Source organism: Phyllopteryx taeniolatus, chromosome 3 (assembly GCF_024500385.1).
Source record: "Phyllopteryx taeniolatus isolate TA_2022b chromosome 3, UOR_Ptae_1.2, whole genome shotgun sequence".
Lineage (NCBI taxonomy): Eukaryota > Metazoa > Chordata > Actinopteri > Syngnathiformes > Syngnathidae > Phyllopteryx > Phyllopteryx taeniolatus.
In genome coordinates this window covers 9,062,993-9,082,656 of record NC_084504.1, presented here as the reverse complement: position 1 = coordinate 9,082,656, position 19,664 = coordinate 9,062,993, and the positions used below count along the sequence as shown (strand labels likewise).

The window sequence follows — 19,664 nt, the reverse complement described above, 5'->3', positions numbered from 1 at the left end:
GATGCAAAAATCTAATAAAAAAAACAACAGACACAGAATTTATCGACTGTGTGCAGTCACATTTATTTTTTATTCCATATTTTCTATTAAAAATGCTTGCTGTAAAATGTTTGTGTGTTGGATTGCATTTAATTATTTCTCCAGCAAGATAGTAAAATGTGAGCATCTTCAGTGTCTTGTTGAAGAAATTACATGAAAAAACGTTAAATACTTCCCAAAATTGGGCATTGTCAAAGTGGCAGTGATGTTTTTATTGATAATATAAAACAAATAATAATAATAAAATAAAACATTAAGTTAAAAGGCCACAAAGACTTTTCACGTTCTATGGTTTTTTATTTTTAAAATATGGGCCTTGAAATATCCCAACCAATGTTCTGCCTTTGAATGCATCTTCATACTTCATATTTGGCCTAACATGACAGCAACGCAACTTGCAATGACACATTCAGGGACTGCCATGAAATAAGAGAACTAAAGTATATTAGGGCCACAGTGAATATGAATCAATAACATACTCGCAATAAGATTAGGACTCGAAAAAAATAGGCATTTATTTTTGTAATATTACGTCTTTTTCTTGTAATATTACAACTTTGTTTTTGTAATGTTACAACTTTTTCCACCAAAATATTACGACTTTTTTTTGGTGAAATTATGACTTAATTCTGGAAATTTTACGACTTTTTCTTGTAATATTACAACTTTATTTTCGTAACTTTGTGTAACAGTACAACTTTCTGTGGAAAAAATACATCTATTCTAACATAATTTTTGCATTATTTCACCTTTTTTTTTTCCTTGTAACATTGAATTTTTTTAAATCAAAAAATCCAACTCCAGTCTTGTAATATTGCAATTTGTAATACAATTTTATTTGCATGCCATTGCGCATTTTTAGCGGAAATAAAAAATACTTTATTCTCATTATATTGTCACTTTATTGTAAAAAAAAAAAAAAAAATAGAACTTAATCATGTAATTTTATGACCTCTCACAATAAATACGAACATCTTAACTTTGTGAGTATTTTCTTGAAAAACATCTTTATTCCCATAACTTTTTTTACAGTGGATATAAAATGTCCACACGCCCCTGTTGAAATGCCAGGCTTTTGTGATATAAAAAAAAGAGACCAAGATAAATCAATAGAAAACCTTTTGCACCAACAACGTGACCTACAACCTCAGATGAAATCTTTTCAAGAGGGGAAGTAAAAATAAACTGAAATAATGTGGTTGCACAAGTGTGCACACCCTGTTATAACTGTGTATAACATTCAAACTCATGTTAAATAAAAGTCGGCACACACCTGCCATCATTTCAAGTGACTCTGATTAATCCCAACTGAAATTCAGCTGTTCTAGTAGGCCTTTCCTGACATTTGTTCCCAATTTACTTTTGTTACAACCACTTTTACATACAGTAGTTAGTTACTTTTTACAGTCGGTAACAGTTACTTAGTTACAAACTGGGAATGTGGTTGTGTTCAATATTATTTACTTTAGTTACCTAGTTAAAATTACAATCAATGACTTACTTTTACATTACTTAAAGTTACTTAGTTACAGTTACAAACTTGGTATGCGGCTGTGTTCAGTATTAACCAATCACATTCAAACTCATGTTATTGGGAGTCAGCACACACCTGCCACATTTAAAAGTGCCTCGGATTAAAACTGCTATTCTAGTAGGCTTCACCTTTTGAAAATAAGTTTCCTCCCCCTCAATCGAGTTGTACAGATTATAGGTCACATTAATAATGGAAAAAGACACGGAGTAAATGTATTTTGAAATTATTTATCTTGGTCCTATTTTTTTTATATCACAAAATCCCAGCATTTGACCACAGGTGTGTAGAATTTTTATATCCACCATACATTTCACAACATTGTTGCACATTTTTACGCTAACATTAGTGTTTTCTTTAGTTGTAATGTTTTTGTACTATTGTGAACATCACAGTAGACGAAGTACACTGACTTTAGTGTTTTATTCTAAAATAGCATTCTAAAAACTAGGATTTTGTGTCTGTAAAGGTACACTTTGTCTCATGTGGTGAAGACAAACAACATTATTTCAGTGTTTGTTAAAAAAACTACGTTTTTAAAAAAAAATGTTATTGAGGTCACTGTGGCAACATTTGGTTTTGAACTTTTATGAATGGGAGAAAAATGAAAATAAAACATTTTCAGTGTGCAACATAAGGCAAATACTTCCAAAAGAAGATGTCTTGATATGAAACTGTACAGGGTCCTTTAGGTGAGGAGGGGGCGGGCGTGTTAAAAAATAAAGGGGCTCTTCTTCTACTTCTTTAGGCAGCACTACCTGTGTACAGGGGGCAGGTGGAGGCCGTTGAGCTGGTGTGGTAGTACCGTGGAGGCGGAAGAGGAGAGGGAGTTGGGTGGCAGTGGTCGCAGCTCCAACTGTGCCAGCAGGGAGAAGTGGTCCGAGGGCACGTGGGGGTGCGGGCAGCCCGTCATGTTGTTGTCGGACAACCAGTGGGCGTCCAGCGGGCCCAGCACGCCCAGCGTGCTCATGTGCGTGCACGAGAAGAAGATGTAGTCAATCACACCCTAAAAACCAAACAAGAATCAGGAATAATGAGGGCACATTGCATTTTTTTACCCCCCACAGGAAATAATTGAAGTCCAAATAATCTGTTCCATGGTCATTCAAAAAACAAAACTTTTAAGCAACATTCTAAATGTTAACTCGTATACAGTTGTTAATTGTTTACATTTATTGTACACTGTGTTCCCAAGGGCGACTGGTTAGAGCGTGAGCCGGTTCAATCCCCGGCCTCGCCTGTGTGGAGTTTGCATGTTCTCCCCGTGCCTGTGTGGGTTTTCTACGGGCACTCCGGTTTCCTCCCACATCCCAAAAACATGCATTAATTGAAGACTCTAAATTGCCCGTAGGTGTGACTGTGACTTGTTTGTTTGTATGTGCCCTGCGATTGGCTGGCAACCAGTTCAGGGTGTACCCCGCATCCTGCCCGATGATAGCTGGGATAGGCTCCAGCACGCCCACGACCCTAGTGAGGAGAAGCGGCTCAGAAAATGGATGGATGGATGGATGGATGTGTTCCCAAGTGGAGGAGTTCAAGTATCTTGGGGTCTCCAACTCTCACTGAAGCGGTTCACAGCAGAGTGTGAAGCGGGTGAGATGAGAATCAGCACCTCTAAATCTGAGACCATGGTCCTTAGTTGGAAAAGGGTGGAGTGCCCTCTCCAGGTCGGGGATGAGATCCTGCCCCAAGTGGAGGAGTTCAAATATCTTGGGGTCTTGTTCACGAGTGAGGGAAGAATGGAACGGGAGATCAACAGGCGGATCGGTGCAGCATCTGCAGTGATGTGGACTTTGTATTGATCCGTTGTGGTAAAGAAGGAGCTAAGCCGAAAGGACCCCTCCCTGGTGAGGTGTTTCACTTTGACAGCCTGAATTTCTATATTTTTATATTTGTACTACAACATAAATATTGGATGAAATTTAAAAAAACAAAAAACAAACAAACAGGTGCATGAACGGCACAGGAGGTGGAGAGAAACGAGAAATTCCAGAGTTCTCATTCGCCGAATCAGCGTACATGATTCGGTCATGTGACTCAGTGGCAAGCATAAACTTTGACTCTCAAACTAGTGGGCTGACTCTGAACAATTTTCTCAGGAGTTTAACAGCTTAACAAGTGGCTGAATGGTTGCTATGGACCTCAATGTAATGCATGCATAGTGTTTTTGTTGGCCGACAGAAAAATGACACAGGCCACTCAATGTACACTACGTGCTGGCTTCCCAAAACGTGGCCAGTTTCAAAGTCAAACGAAGAGAATGGAGAATGGACGCCCCCTTTCCTCTGATTGGTTGCCTCCGTGGAGCAGACCCACCTGTGAGAGCACACGCGTTTGTTATGACGACAGCGTTGGCTCGGGAGTGGAAAGGTAGGCGGAGATCTTCGCTAGTGACAGAGATAAGCTTGAGAAATTCATGACCTGATTTCAGGCTTCTTAGCAGAAAAATGCCTGCAACTCAGGAATGCGTGGACAACTGTAATTTATTCTTCACATGTTTAATGAGGCACCATGGAGACTATAAGATCCCAAATACTGGAAAACGTGGGTTTGCTCAAATATGGAACCTTTAATTGAACTTTTTTAGTTCATATTATAACATGTTTTTCAATTTGGATTAATTAAGTTAGCCCTGTACAATTACAATCATTATTGTTAAAATTGTCACTGATATATTTCAAGGATTAATAAAAATAAACAAAATAATGCAACTTTGAAGTAAAACTGTCACGAGTGTAAAAATAAATTAAGCTCTGTTCATAATATAATTAAAAATTTAAAAATATGAAAAGATAATAGAATTATTTTAATAAATGTATTTAATTTAATTATATTATAATATATACTTGTTCACTATTTCAGTTAATCATTTTAGTTACCTAATTAATTATTATTATTATTATCATCATTATGTTGTTTTTGTTATTAAAAATAATCGTACTAATTCATTGTAAATCATGAAAAAAATCTCGAAAACACGACTTTTTAAATTTAATCACTTTATTTACGGTAAATTAAGATTACTTTAAAGTAGACTAACTTTGAACTTATTTTGGAATAAGTGTAGCAAAAAGCGAAAGCAAAAGCAAACCTGTTATCCTTTAAAGTAGCAGGACGTATATTTCCAGTTTTACATTTTTGTATGTTTATGTCTAATTCCAAATGGTGCGCCATGTACGCGAATTGAGACTATCTGGGAACTAGGCGCGGGTGCGTTACCTTGAAGTCGTATGTGTAGTTGGTGTAAGGCATCACGTGGCTGTCATAGGCGCTCTTGAGCTGGAAGCTGTGCGTGACGCTGCCACTGCTGTTGCTGTTGCTGCTGTTGCCGCCGTTGCTGCAGCTGAAGTTGCTGAGGCACTCGTTGTAGCGCAGCTCCTTGAAATCTTTGTGGTTGTCGGCCACCCCGCCGTTGCTCAGGTACTCCACCACGCCTGCACCACCACCAAAGTACATTGGCAACTTGCACACACAGTTTACCGCAAAACGTGTTGTATCAGACAGATAATCGTACAATATTCATCTAAAAATACAAATGTACACATCTTTATTCTCTTCATTTTACAACTCCTCTCTCAAAAAAATTAAACTACTCTTTGTAAGTTTATGTCTTATTCTGTGAAAAATACACGTCTTCTTTCTTATAATATTCTGGTAACTGTTATGACTTTCCCCCCCTCTCAATATTACTTTTTCTCAAAAATATGTCTTTACTGTTAAAACTTTACAATCTTTTCTGGAAAACATGCAACTAAAGGAACAAAAACGTATCAATTATTCGACATCTAATCGATTATCAAATTAATCGACTATTTCAATTAGTTATCGTTTAAAGACATTGTTTGACTTAAAATTGCCCAAATCCCCGGAATTTGAGTCTCTCAGCAGTGTATATTCTCAGATTTCTGCAGTCCTTCACGAAAGCAGACTGATTATTTGTGTTTAATCAAAATAAAATAAAAACAAATAACATTTGTAAACATTTGCCTTCACTTTGGAAAACAATGATCAAAAAATTGGCAAATATGTTACTGACCAAACGAGTCACTGAATCATAATGACTTTGTGCAATTTATGCACAGTCAATTTGAAAAAAATGTCAAAATCAATAAATCTTTACTTAACAAGCTTCTTTCTGAGAGGAAGAAAAAGTAGCTCAGAAACAAGGCTCGATTCAGCACAACGGTGTTGACACCTGAGTCGGGCAGCGAGTTGAGGTCGGCGCACAACACGATGGGGATGGAGGATGCGCCCGACTCGCCTGCCGCCCTCTCTGCGATGCTCTTGAGCTCCGACAGGAACATGACGGTCTGGATCAGCTTCACGTCCGAGTACTCAGGGTCCCAGTGCATGTGGGCATTGGCCACCAGCACCAGCGCCCTCTCTGGAACCGCATTCGCGTCTGAAAGCAGAGTACATCAAACTCTTCAGCCAAAGTCGGCAACTTGGTATATTAAAAACAAAGTAAGAAAGGTCAGCTTTATTCATGACGATGCTATGTGACTTTCCTCTTCATCTCCAGAAACTTAAAATATACTTTTATTGTTCCTCATTTGCAGAACACAGATTCTTGAAGGTTTTCGGCAACTTTGTTCAATAAAACACGGTAACAAGTTTGCTTAATTCTTAATATTGATTTTGAGTCCTAGCGCTTCACCCAAAAGATCAAATATACTGTTTTTGTCAATCATCTGCTTAAAAAGTTCGATTTCTGAAGGTCAGTACGTGGTTTATTACAACAAAATAACGGTCGGTCATATTTTGTGCTTCATAATGAGCCATACATTTTCATTGGGAGACAGGTCTGGACTGCTGGCAGGTCAGTCTCGTACTCGCACTCTTTTACTATGAAGCCATGATGTTACAGTATAACGTCCAGAATGTAGCTTGGCATTGTCTTGCTGAAATAAGCAGGAACGTCCCTGAAAAAGACGTTGCTTGGATGGCAGCATATTTTGCTCCAAAACCTGTGTGTACCTTTCAGTATTAATGATGACTTCACAGATGTGCAAGTTACCCATGCCATGAGCACGAACAAACCCCCATACCATCACAGATGCTAGCTTTTAAACTTTGCGCCGATAACAATCCTGGAGGACACGATGTCCATGATTTCCAAAAACAATTTCAAATGTGGACTTGTCAGACCACAGCACACTTTTCCACTTTGTGTCAGTCCATCTCAAATGAGCTCAGGTCCAGAGAAGCCGGCAGCATTTCTCGGTGATGTTGACATACGGCTTTCACTTTGCATGTTAGAGTGTTAATTTGCTTTTGTAGATGTAGCGACGAACTGTGTTAACTTGAGAACGGTTTTCCGACGGGTTCCTGAGCCCACATGGCCTCATTACACAAAGATGCCGGTTTTGAATGCACTGCTGTCAAAGGGATCCAAGGTCATGGGTCATTTAATGTTGGTTTTCGGCCTTGCCGCCAATGTGCAGATTTCTCCAGATTCTTAGAATCTTTTGATGATGAAATGCACAGTAGATGATGAAATCCCTAAATTCATTGCAATTGTAAATTGAGAAACTTTATTTTTTTGTTCCTTTTATACCCAATCACGACACTCACCTGCCTCCAATTAGCCTGTTCACCTGTGGAATGTTCCATTCAGGTGTTTATTGAGCATTCCTCAACTTTCCCAGTCTTTTGTTGCCTCTCTCCTATCCAATTCAACATGAGAGAACATTTGCAACAAAAAACAACAACGTTAATCAGTTTGAGCAATAAGCATCTTATCTTTGTAGTGTATCCAATTGAATATAGGTTGAAAAGGATTTGCACATCATTGTATTTTGTTTTTATTTACATTTTTACATCCCAACTTCATTCGAATTGAGGTTTGCACTTTAAGTGTTAATTGTCTACTTAAAACTTGGTGGTCAGCCTCTCGGTTCATTAAAACAAAGTAACAACGGTCAGCTTCATTCTTGACACTGTTGTGCGTCTTGCTCTACTTGCAAAAAAGTGATCATGTACATTTATGTTAATCATCTGCTTTAACCTTGGATGTTGACAGCATGGTTGACTACAACAAAGTAGCAACGGTCCTTACCACCGGAGAACAGGTCCTTGTTGACCTCTAGCAGCACGGCCACGCCAATGTTATCCTTGGTCATGACCCTGTTGAGCATCACCTCGGAGCCCTCAGAGTTGGCCATGGCCACCTGGTTGAACTCCACCGTGTGTTTCTGGACCAAAGTAAACCTGCGCACATAAAACATTTCAACTAAACAAAAACAATCAAATATGCTAAAACCTGGGGGGCGACGACGTGGGGCGGGTGGGATGCTCACTTGTCCGTCTTGAAGAAGACCGCACAGCCGTCCACGTGCTTCCTCTCCTGCTCCGAAACCAGCTTGGCTCGGGACTTGGGGCAAAAGTAGCCGTCGTAGCCTCGCGACTTCAGCGTCTCCAGGAAGAAAGCGTAATACTGCTCTGTCTCCACCTCCTAGACACACAACAGAAATACATCCAGTTTTGCATCAGAAGCAACTTTCGCCCTCATGTCATTCTCGTAACTTTACGACTTTTTTCTTGAAAGCACGATTCCGGTAGAAGTAAGACTTTTTCTCGTAATATTACGACCTTTTCTCTTGTTTCTCCAAAAATTTGAATTTATTCCCATAACATTTCGACTTTGTTCTTCAAATATTATGACTTAGTCTCCCAAAAATATGTCAATATACTCTTCTAACTTTGCGACTTTTTTTGTCAGAAGCATACAAATTTACATATAATTTCTCCTAAATTAGGAATTTTATTTCTTAATATCACAACTTTATGACTGATAGTGTCACAATTCTTTCCATTAAATATTCCAACTTTTTTATTTTGAAACATAACTTTATTCTTGTAACTTTATGGCTTATTTCTTAACATCACAACTTTATTTTGGTATTTCACACACGGTAATGTCAGTAAAGATTGATGAGATGTCTCCGCATAAATTAAGATGATCTTCGTTACAGTCCTGACTTTAATTCAGTGGTTCTCAAACTGGGTTCATCTAGGTGGAATTATTTACAAAATAAATAATTCCCATGGCATTTAGGGGTGCACATGGTAGTTAGGATTCATTAGGGTAAGGCTTATGAGGAGGTCCTTGACAAAGATTTTCCCTACAGCCAAGAAGTTGGGGAAGAATGCATCTGACAGTCTGTTTACGTGTTTCTATAAGTGCTGGTGTTTTGGCTAGCAACCGTTTCGCCAAGCGTCTCACCTGGAGGCTGACGATGTCAGCGTCGCAGCTGTTGATCTCCTCCATGATGCCCTTCTTGCGGTACTCCCAGCTGAGAGCCCAAGAGGGGCAGTAGCCGTACAGCTGCCGCGTGGCGTACTTGTCGCACAGCACGTTGTAGGACATGACGGTGAAGGCGGCTACAATGGGAAAGGACAGACGAAGGCGTCACAATGACAGTAAAAAAACAAAATAAAATAAAAAATGCAGCTTTGAGCGGCACACAGCTAACCTGTAGGGACCGTCTGGTCTCGTTCTTGCAAGGTGATCCACGGTCTTTCGGGGAGTTGCTCTGGATGCACTGCGAACACAACAGTGATTAGCCAGGTTAAGTCAAGCTCCTCAAAGGTCAACAAATATGTCAACAGAGCAAGAATGATCACCTATTCATGAATTTGAATTTAACTACAGCAAATTCATAAAATACAATTCCATAAAATTTTTCATGACTGACAGCTGTATTTTTATTCATTAAAACTAAGTACCGACAGTCGGCTTTGTTCTTGATGCTCTTGCCAGTCTTCACTTTTCATCCAAAGAAGTTCAAATAAATCTTACCTATAGTTACTCATCTGCTTATTACTATTGATTTTTTTAAGGTTTTTGGCAACTTGGTTTATTAAAACAAAGTGACGACAGTCGGCCTAGTACTTGACAATGTTGTGGGTCTTCCCTCTTTGTCCAAAAAAGTGATAACAGTAATCCCTCGTTTATCATGGGGGTTAGGTACCGGAGCACCCCCGAAATAGTGAAATCTATGAAGTAGTGACCACATATTTTTGTTTGATTATTTATACATATTTTAAAGCTTTATGAACCTCCCCAGGCTCTTATTAATCTTCCTCACACTTAACCTCTTCCATACATTTACAGAATAAACACTTTCTATATTCTTCAACACCTTTAAAACTCTTGAACATAAGTAATGCAAAGTAGTACTGTCCACTATGTAAATGGTATTTGTTGTAATCTGTGTTTTAATGAATTTTTTCATTTTTTAGTTTTTATGTTTTAGGCTGGGAAGCTTTTAATTTACCACAAAAGAATTACAGCATACACTCAAAATCCTGCGATATGGCGGATTATGCGCGATATGAATATAAAAAAATATCTGCAATACACTGAATCAACAATAGGTTAACTGTAATATAGCAAGGGAACATTGTTTACTTTTATTGGCAATCATTGTCTTAAAACGTTCACTTTTGGAAGGTACTAGACAATAAGTTTATGAATATTTGATTTTCGATGGTTTTTGGCACCTTGGTTCATTAAACAAAGTAACGACAATTAGCCTAGTTCTCAACGCTGTTCCGAGAGTTCACTCTTCCAAAAAAGTGTTTAAACATACTTTTATTGTCAATCATCTGTTTCAAACTTTAGGTTAATTTTCAAAGGTTGCAGGAACCTTGATTTATTAGGGCAAAGTATTAACTATTAACCTTGTTCTTGGCGGTGTTGTGAGTCTTTGCTCTTCATCCAAAAGGTACAAACATACTTTTTTTTTGATGAATCATCTGCTTAAGACTTTTGCTTAAAGAAGGATGTAGGCAATCAGTTTATAAAAACTTTGGATATTTGAAGGTTTTTGGGCAATTTGGTTGATTAAAACAATGTAGCAATGATCACATTTGTGCTTGAAAGAGAAATTTGACTTTTACTGTCAATCGTATGCTTATAACTTTTGATTTTTGAAGGTTGTTGGCACTTTGGTTTGTTAAAACAAATTAATAACAGTCAGGATTATTTTTTTAGGCAATTGGAAGTCTTTGCTTTTTATCCATAATAGTGAAACAATATCCCTATGAGTCATTACGATGGTCGTAATGAGATTTTCTCACATTTTTACATTTTCCCAGATCACATATTGTGCTGGTCGTATGAAAATCATTCATCAATTAAAAATGTCAATATTTTATGAGGTTTTACCTGCTAGATTGTCAAGCATGTAGTTCAAAAGCTTCCGTGTTCCGTCAGGCTCCTGGTACAAGTTGAGGATGTCTTGTGACAAAGGGTTTCCTGCAACAACAAAAAAACAGTCAATGAGATAGAAAATTTAAATGAATTCCCAAGAGAGAATGCAGTCACTGTTACACGGACACAAATGATCACTTTTAAGAAACAGCAAACTGAATAACTGACCTTTCAGTCCCAGCGTTTGTAATTGGAAAAGCTTCCCAAGTTCATAAGGCAGAACTCGTAAAAGATTGTTGTTTAAAAGCAGTTCCCTGGGGGGAAAAAAAATAAAAAAAGGTTTTGTGTTTCTGCTGACATCTTGTGGAGGAATTAACCTTCGAAGGACATGTGGTGATGTCTAAAACAGCTCGAAAATTGCTGCTTCAAACCAAAATGGCTGCCTGCCTGTGTCTTTTCGGGCATTATTTTGTGAGAGTTTTTTGTGCATCAACTCATGATAGACATGTCTACCCAGTTTAATGTTGGAAGTGAAACCCGCACGCAATGATGAAAACTTTCAAAACTCTTTGCAATTTAGTGTTCCACATTTGTCTAGTATAAATGCTTCCAATTTGGTAGCAGTCAGACAAACATCTCTGGGAGTTTGTGGTTGAAGTATGCCTGGAAATGGAAAAATAATCCTAACATGGCTGCAACGTGGCTTCTTGAGATTTTTTTGTGCATCTACTCATGATAGACATGTCTACCAAATTTCATGTTGCTAAATTAATTAGGCTCCAGGGGCTGAATTTCAAAAAAAAAATTGTCAAGGGGGAGTTTGTGTTTGAAAGGCCACTGGAAATTGAAGAAAAAAACACCCAAAAACGGCTGCTTCAAGCAAAGATAGCAGACTTTCTTTGTCTTTTCAAGCATGGGTTCTTGAGACCTTTTTGTGGATCTACTCAGGATAGACATGTCTTCCAAATTTCATGTTGCTAAGACAAACTGGCACTGAGCTACATTTCTACAAACTCTCGACGAGGAGTTTGTGTCTAAAAGACCACTCAAAACGGATCAAATTACCCTAAAACGGCCTTCAACCCAAAACGGTAGAGTTCCTGTGTTTTATCTAGCATGGCTTCTTGAGACTTGTTTGCGTGTCTACCCATAAGACATGCTTATCAAATTTCATGAAGCTCAGTGAAACTGGCTTTGGAGGCTATTTCAAAAACTCCCACGTAGGAATTTATCTTTGAAGGACCCCCTTAAGATGACAAAAAAAAACCTTGCTGATTCAAACCTAATTGGCAGCCCTACTGTTTCTTCTCTGGCACTGCTCCTTGAGAATTGTTTTGGGTCGACTTATGATAGACACACCAACCAAATTCCATGCTGCTAAGGGAAACTGGCTCTGGGGGGCTGAATTTTTGCTTCAGAAATAAAATATCCAAAAGTACCGGTAGTCAAAATTGGTCAGTTTAGGCACCGTACCTGAGAGTAACCATGTTGCCCAGCTCTGCGGGCAGGCTGCGGAGCTTATTGGACGACAGGTTTAGGTAGACCAGATGGGGCAGCTTGGCAATGTCGGGTGGGATGCGCATCAGGTTGTTGTCGTTGATGTGCAGCGCCGTCAGGTGGGTCAGCGTCCACAGCGAGCTGCTCAGACTACGCACTCGCCCTACCATACAAATTGCATTGCATTTAATAAGCTTTGCGATACCTTCTCATAGTTTCTGCTGAAGAACTACCGTATTTTCACGACCATAAGGCGCACTCAAAAGTCTTAAATTTGCTCCAAAATGGACGGGGTGCCTTATAATGCGGCGGGCCTTATGTGTACACAGAGTTCCAACATCTATAAATGTTGTTGTGTGATGAGCGCTCCGCTTGACTTTTTTTTTCTTCCTGCCGACACGCTGCTTACGCAGAGGAAAAGCGCTAAACCGCTTTACTGACTGGGAGCATTTCCGGGGTGTGCATTGTGCAAAACAACAATAATATGGGGCTTGCCATCATTCCGGGAGGCTTGACAAACCGCTGGACATCGGTGTAAACAGGGCGTTCATAGTGAAGTTGCGAGCGGCGTGGAAGCGATGGATGACAGATGGCGTACACAGCTTTACTAAGACTTGGAGGCAGCGCCGGGCGAGTTACGCCACCATTTGTGAATGGATTGTGGATGCTGGGGCTAACGTGGCTGCTTGCACTGCTGTTCGAGCTTTCGCACGGCAACGAGACTGACTCGAACCTGCCGTGTTTGATTGAGAACTTGCCCAGCTGTCATTTCGGATACAGAACATGAGGACTTTGATGGATTTGTGGATGAGGACTGATCAAAAAAATAACGTGAGTACATTGTTAAATACTTCAATAAAGTACAACCGAAGTCAGTTTTGCTCCCGCTGCCTTTTTAAAAACATTGTTTTAGCGTCCATGCATGCTACCGTATGCTTTAAGCTAGCGTATGTTTCACCATGCCTGCGCCCAATAATACGGTCCGCCTTATGTATGTGCTAAATACAGAAATAGACCCCGTAACTGAGACTGCCCCTTTTAATACGGTGCACCCAATGGTCGTGAAAATACGGTACTTTATTTGGAACGATACATATCCAATATGTATTGTATGTTAGGGATTTTTTTTTTTTAAATGATCCCCTGCTGTTCATCATTTACACTGCTGCTATAATAGATTTCTTTAGCTATCCAGCGAAATAGCAGTAATTGTTGGCGCAAAACCTTCAGGCTTCTGCTAAAAAGCAAAAATAATGTAAGGAAAAGTCTACAAGAACAACTGAGCTGTATTTGGGGTTAATCAGAGAAACTTTCAATGGTGGCAGGTGTGTACTGTATACTGACTCCCATTTAACATGAGTTTGAATGTTAAATGTTAATTCTGAACACAGCTACATGCCAGTTATATGAGCATTTGGACACTTGTGCAACCACATTATCACAGTTGTTATGTTTTACTTCCCCTCTAAAAAAGATTTATTTTAATTCAGTTGTACGGGTTATAGGTCACTTTAATTGTGGGGACCCTTGAAGACTTGCACGCTGCCAGAACTAAGACGAGGGCGTGCAAAATCCTCTCGGACCCTCCACATCCCGGTCACCGGCTCTTCCAGCTCCTTCCCTCAGGTAGGCGCTACCGATCAATGCAAACTAGAACTAGCAGACATTCCAACAGCTTCTTCCCTCTTGCAATCAACTTCTTAAACAGCTAACCTACAATTCCATTGCAACATGCTGCCAATTTTTTTGTCTTGAGTCTGTTGTCACATTTCTGTCGGGCCAATTATATACTACTCGTGCACTCACTGTCGTCGTCTCGCCACGCTGCACTATTTACATATCTGTTGTTGACCAATACTGGCCACTCATGCCAGAGTAGCATCTGCCCCACTTGCACACTGACTGAGGAGTATCTGCAACATTTGCACAATCAACATTGTCCCAGATTATCATGCTACTAGTCATTTTAAACTGCATACACTCCTTGAAGTATCGGCGCCCTTTGCAGAATGGTCATTGCACTGGACTATTGCAATATTAGTCATTCGAACTGCTCTAAGTGCTAGAGGACTCTGCATCATTTTGCACAATTGTCAAAAAAATAAATAAATTGTACCAGCATTACCAGATAACTAGCAACCCTTTATTGCTCAGTGACTGTTTTTTTTTTTTGTCAATGTCTTTATGTCTCAAAAGTGTTCTCTGTCAATTGACTGTCTGTTGTCGTACTAGAGCGGCTCCAACTACCGGAGACAAATTCCTTGTGTGTTTTTTGGACATACTTGGCAAATAAAGATGATTCTGAAAGTTTTGAAATCCTGCAATTGGCTGGCGACCAGTTCAGGGTGTACTCCGCCTCTCGCCTGAAGATAGCTGGAATAGGCTCCAGTACGCCCATGACCCTTGTGAGGATAAACCGGTACAGACAATGGATGGATGGATGGAGTTTTGAAATGTTTTTTCTTGGTCTCAATTTTTTTTCATCACAAAAACTTGGCATTTTAACAGGGGTATGTAGACTGTTTATAACCACTGTATAAGCCTGTGAGTACTGTTGTATGCTCCTCGGTGTGTTTTTAAAAAATGTTGTTTTAGCCAGTCTATTGCGCTTTTACGTTAGCATTAAGCTAGTGGACTTTGGTTAGACACAGTTCTATAGTGTGGTTGCTCACCGGATATCTCCAGCTCGGCCCACTGAGACTTCTTCCCGTTGGCTGCCTCCTCAGCTGACATGATGGTGTAACATCGGCGAGGATCCGGAGGATCATATTTTTCCTTTGGCATACCGCTTAATCTGCAAAAAGATAAAAGTTGTTTATTAAAGCTGTACGAACATACCCCCAGCGGCACGATGGATGACCAGTTAGCACATCTGCCTCACAGTTCTGAGGATCCGGGTTCAAATTTTGCCTCGCCTGCGTGGAGATTGCATGTTCTCCCCGTGCCTGAGTGGGTTTTCTCCAGGTACTCCGGTTTCCTTCCACATTCCAAAAACATGCCTTCGAGCTTAACTGAAGACTCTAAATTGCCCATAGGTGTGAATGTGAGTGTGAATGGTTGTTTGTTTATATGTGCCCTGCAATTGGCTGGCAACCAGTTCAGGATGTACCCTGCCTCTTACCCGAAGATAGCTGGGATAGGCTCCAGCACACCCGCAACCCACGTGAGGATAAGCGGTACAGAAGATGAATGAATCGATGAATATTCCCCCTAGAGGCTGTCAACAGGATTATGCAATCTGTCTATGCTGAATCTTTTTACGCAAACCAGGAAGTAGCAGACGAGTTAAAAATCAACAAAGACACTGGCAACCATTTCAGGGTGTACTCCCGCGACCCTTGTGAGGATAGGCGGCTCATAAAATGGATGGATGGATGGAATACTATTTTTATTTGTTTTTTATAATATTGCTGCCTAAGTCTAAACGTAACATTGCACGTCATTTTCAGTGAACCACGAAGGAGCCACATAACTTACAATGTAATGAACAAAAATGTCGTTTGGCATTTTGTTTTTCAATTTTATTACTCAACTCCACAATCAAAAATGGTACATCCCATTCTTCCAGTCATAATGTTATATGTCATACTTCATAAACCAGGAAATATCTTGCTTACTAACAAATGGCAGAGCAAACACAGACACGATTTTTTAAAGATATTGTCACCTTCTACATTGTACGTCATTCTTAGTGAACCAGAAATCAGCCTGCTAACTAACAATCGGTAGGCCAACTCCTCCACAATCAAAAATGGTACATCCCATTCTCCCAGTTGTAATCTCGTACGTCATCCGTCATAAACCAGGTAGTAGCCTGCGAGCTAAGAATTGGACAAAACAACACAAATATGTCGCCAGATTATTTTTTTCACTTTTGTGAGCCAATTTCAGAATGAAAATCAAAATCAAAATCTGTGAACCAGTTAGTAGCCTGCTAACTAACAATTCCATCCATCCATCCATTTTCTGAACCGCTTCTCCTCACTAGGGTCGCGGGCGTGCTGGAGCCTATGCCAGCTATCATCGGGCTGGAGGCAAGGTACACCCTGAACTGGTTGCCAGCCAATCGCAGGGCACATACAAACAAACAACCATTCGCACTCACATTCACACCTACGGGCAATTTAGAGTCGTCAATTAACTTACCATGCATGTTTTTGGGATGTGGGAGGAAACCGGAGTGCCCGGAGAAAACCCATGTAGGCATGCGGACTCCACACAGGCGGGGCCAGGGATTGAACCCCAGTCCTCAGAACTGTGAGGCAGACGCTCTAATGAGTCATCCACCGTGCCGCCCAATTCCATCTATCCATCCATTTTCCATACCGCTTATCCACACTTGGGTCTCGGGCGTGCTGGAGCTTATCCCAGTTGACTCTGGGCGAGAGGCGGGGTACACGTTGAACTAGTTGCCAGCCAATCGCAGTAACTAACAATTTAACCGACAAAAACAAATTCTGTTTTTTTTTTTTTACTTTTGTTGGACAACGCAAGAATAAAAATGCTATAGTCTGGTTCGTCCAATCGTTACAGTATGTACGTCATCATCCTCCATGAAGCAGTAAGTAGCCTACTAACAAACAACTTACTAAAAAAAACATTGTTCGGCGTTATTTTTCACTTTTGTTACTGAACTTTACAATAAAAAAATTTATCCAGTTTATCCAGTTGTATGTCATCCTCCACAAACAAAAACACATCATGGGTTATTTTTCACTTTTGTTACCCAACTTTACAATAAAAAATTTATCCAGTTCATCCAGTTGTACAAAACATGACGTTTCTCATTTTTCTTTGCTTTTGTTAGCCAAATCCAGAATAAATACAAAAAAATAAATAAAAATGGTACAATCCCATGTTGTATCTCATCCTCCATGAACCAGTTAGTAGCCTACTAATTAATAAACACTAACAAAAACATGGGCTCTCATTTTTCTTTACTTTTGTTGGCTAACTCCAAAATAAAAAATAAATAATTATACGGTCCCGTAAACAACAAAAACACAACGTTCCCTGTTTTTTTCACTTTTGTTAGCCAACTCCACAAACAAAAACACATTCTGGGTTACTTTTCACTTTTGTTACCCAACTTTACAATCCAAAATTTATCCAGTTGTACAAAACATGGCATTTTGTTAGCCAACTCCAGAATTTAAAAAAAAAATAATAATTGTTTTTAATGGTACGATCCCGTGAACAACAAAAACACAATGTTCCCTGATTTTTTTTTTTTCACTTTTATTAGCCAACTCCACTTTCAAAAATGGTCTGGTGCAATTCGTCCAGTTATGTCATCCTCTGTGAACCAGTTAGTAGTCTGCTAAATAACTGACAATTTGCATCAATAAAAATACTTCTTTTTTCGTTTTTCTTCACTTGTTAGCCAACCCCAGAATGAAGAAATCGTACAGTCCCGTGAACAACCAAAACACATTGTTTTGCATTATTTGACTTTTTTTTTTTTTGCCAACTCCACAGTCAATAATGGTCATCGGATAACTAACACATTATTTCCTCCCCAAGTCAAATGTCTCATGTTTTCATAACAACAATAATAAAGTTACGACACGTAGTTGAATTACAGTCGTAAATGGGAACACGTAGGCGCCGCAGCCATGAGGTGAGCTCGAGGTGACAAGTTTGCTGGAAGTCTTACATAACTTGTTGACACTGACACACATGCAAGCGCACACACAAAAATATCATCTCATACTCACTCACTCTCTCTCTCTCTGTCACGCACGCGCGCGCGCGCACAGACAGACAGACACACACACACACACACACACACACACACACACAAACACACTTATTAGCCCTTGAGGAGTTATTTGAAAAAGAGGCAGCATAAAAGAAAAAAAAGACCTAATGGAAACTATGCAGCGTGTCAACTGCGGCAACAGCTGAGGCACGCATGCACGCGTATGCGCATGCGCACGATGATCCAAACTTAGTTTTCTGCCCACGTGACCACCAGCTGTCACTCACCTGGCAAGGCAGGTATGGCCACGCCCTCCAGCCGAGCAAGCCGCTTTTTATTTACGCTATCAAAAAACACGGCTGAAAGTGAAATATGTGGGACTAACCGGACTGTCCTCAAGGGAGAGCGTCAAAGTTGTAAGGCAAAGTCAGTCAGCCATGAACGCGCAACACGGGCGATTTTACAGGCCAACGTGTTAGTACTCAGTACTGTACATATAGAAGCACCGCGGGACGGCATCGACAACATGGCGCCCTTAACCAGCAAGCCCCACAGTGCTATTACCTTCATTCGTGGGTGGTGGCAGACGAGTTTAAGACGGGGGGAATGATCGGCATCTGTTGTTTGTGGGGGCACGTCCCTCCGTCCGTCCGCAGCAGACCCTGAACGTCTCGGAAACAGGGGGGCGAACAACAAACGTCACTTCAGGTCTACTTCCGCTCCTTTGTGCGCGTGCGCACTAGCTGGCTGAAGTGATTAAAACGATCCGATTTTAATAACAGCGGTACAAAACTAAACAGTACCGGTACATACAAATATTTCTTACATAGTTTTTAGCACAGTAATCACAAAAAATACGGTTGTTTTTTTAATATAAATAATTTGAATAATTTCAAAAACATTTCTGCAGGACAGTTATTGCAGTATATTGTGTAGTAGGATAAAAAATATTTCTGTATACTGTTCAACTGCACAACATAATCATTACTCTGTAATTGTAATTGTAAATAAGTTATGGCTTCATTATTTGTTATTTTAATGTATTTATCGCATCAACCAAATAATGGCAGACACAGTTGCAGCTTCTCAGGTGATGTATGTGGTGATGTACTAATTCATTTCTGGTTCCAGAAGGTGTCCTGTGTCCGTGTAAATTGTTTTCTCTCCAGACACTTATTGACTACTATTTTGCTCTTCAAAGTTGGCTACTCTCCACAAAAATCCAGCCAGACCTATGTGACAAGTGTACTGTATCACCCAATCACTTTATTTCAGTTTTGCGACTACATGTGACGATAGCTTAGCAATTTGCACGGCTTCTACGTCTTTTTCCGGTTAATTACTCCTCGTCCTCCTTTTGTCATAATGATACTTGTCAAACGTATAGCTTATTCGCTGCCATAGAGTCGATGATTAGCGACTTATGCTGCGTTGACACCGGATGAGAAGTGAATTTTCACTGCATCCCAAATAATAATACATACAAGTTGTGGCAGTGCATTAAGAAAAAAAACACAGAAAACTGTTCCACCTAACAAAACATCTATTTAGCTGAAGCTGTTGGCTGACATTTTGCAATATTCAATGTCTTGAAATATTTCTACAGTAGATATTGATTAATTCAGAATTGTATTCTTCACAGTACAAAGGTGGCACAGCATTTTATAGGAAGTGGGCTTATTTTGCTCCTCAAACTTGGCATCTTTTAGCCTTCACAAGTGCATTAAAATCAGGAGTGA

The 19,664-nt window shown here is 39.8% G+C and overlaps 1 protein-coding gene across 2 annotated transcripts; it reads right to left on the bottom strand.

Moving 5' to 3' along the window:
* Positions 1–38: 38 nt before the first annotated feature.
* Positions 39–18,639, bottom strand: cnot6l (CCR4-NOT transcription complex, subunit 6-like). Of its 2 annotated transcripts, XM_061766867.1 has the most exons (12): positions 18,490–18,639; positions 14,897–15,018; positions 12,201–12,387; positions 10,956–11,041; positions 10,743–10,832; positions 9,046–9,114; positions 8,796–8,953; positions 7,870–8,024; positions 7,629–7,780; positions 5,766–5,972; positions 4,790–5,004; positions 39–2,576 (listed from the first exon to the last, which is right to left on the bottom strand). In XM_061766867.1, exons 2-12 carry the CDS (start codon positions 15,006–15,008, stop codon positions 2,325–2,327), a joined length of 1,683 nt encoding a protein of 560 aa, XP_061622851.1. In that variant the 5' UTR covers positions 15,009–15,018; positions 18,490–18,639; the 3' UTR covers positions 39–2,324. The 2 variants fall into 2 exon arrangements, with proteins under 2 accessions (XP_061622851.1, XP_061622853.1); XM_061766869.1 differs by lacking the exons at positions 10,956–11,041; positions 12,201–12,387.
* Between the last annotated feature and the right edge of the window lie 1,025 nt (positions 18,640–19,664).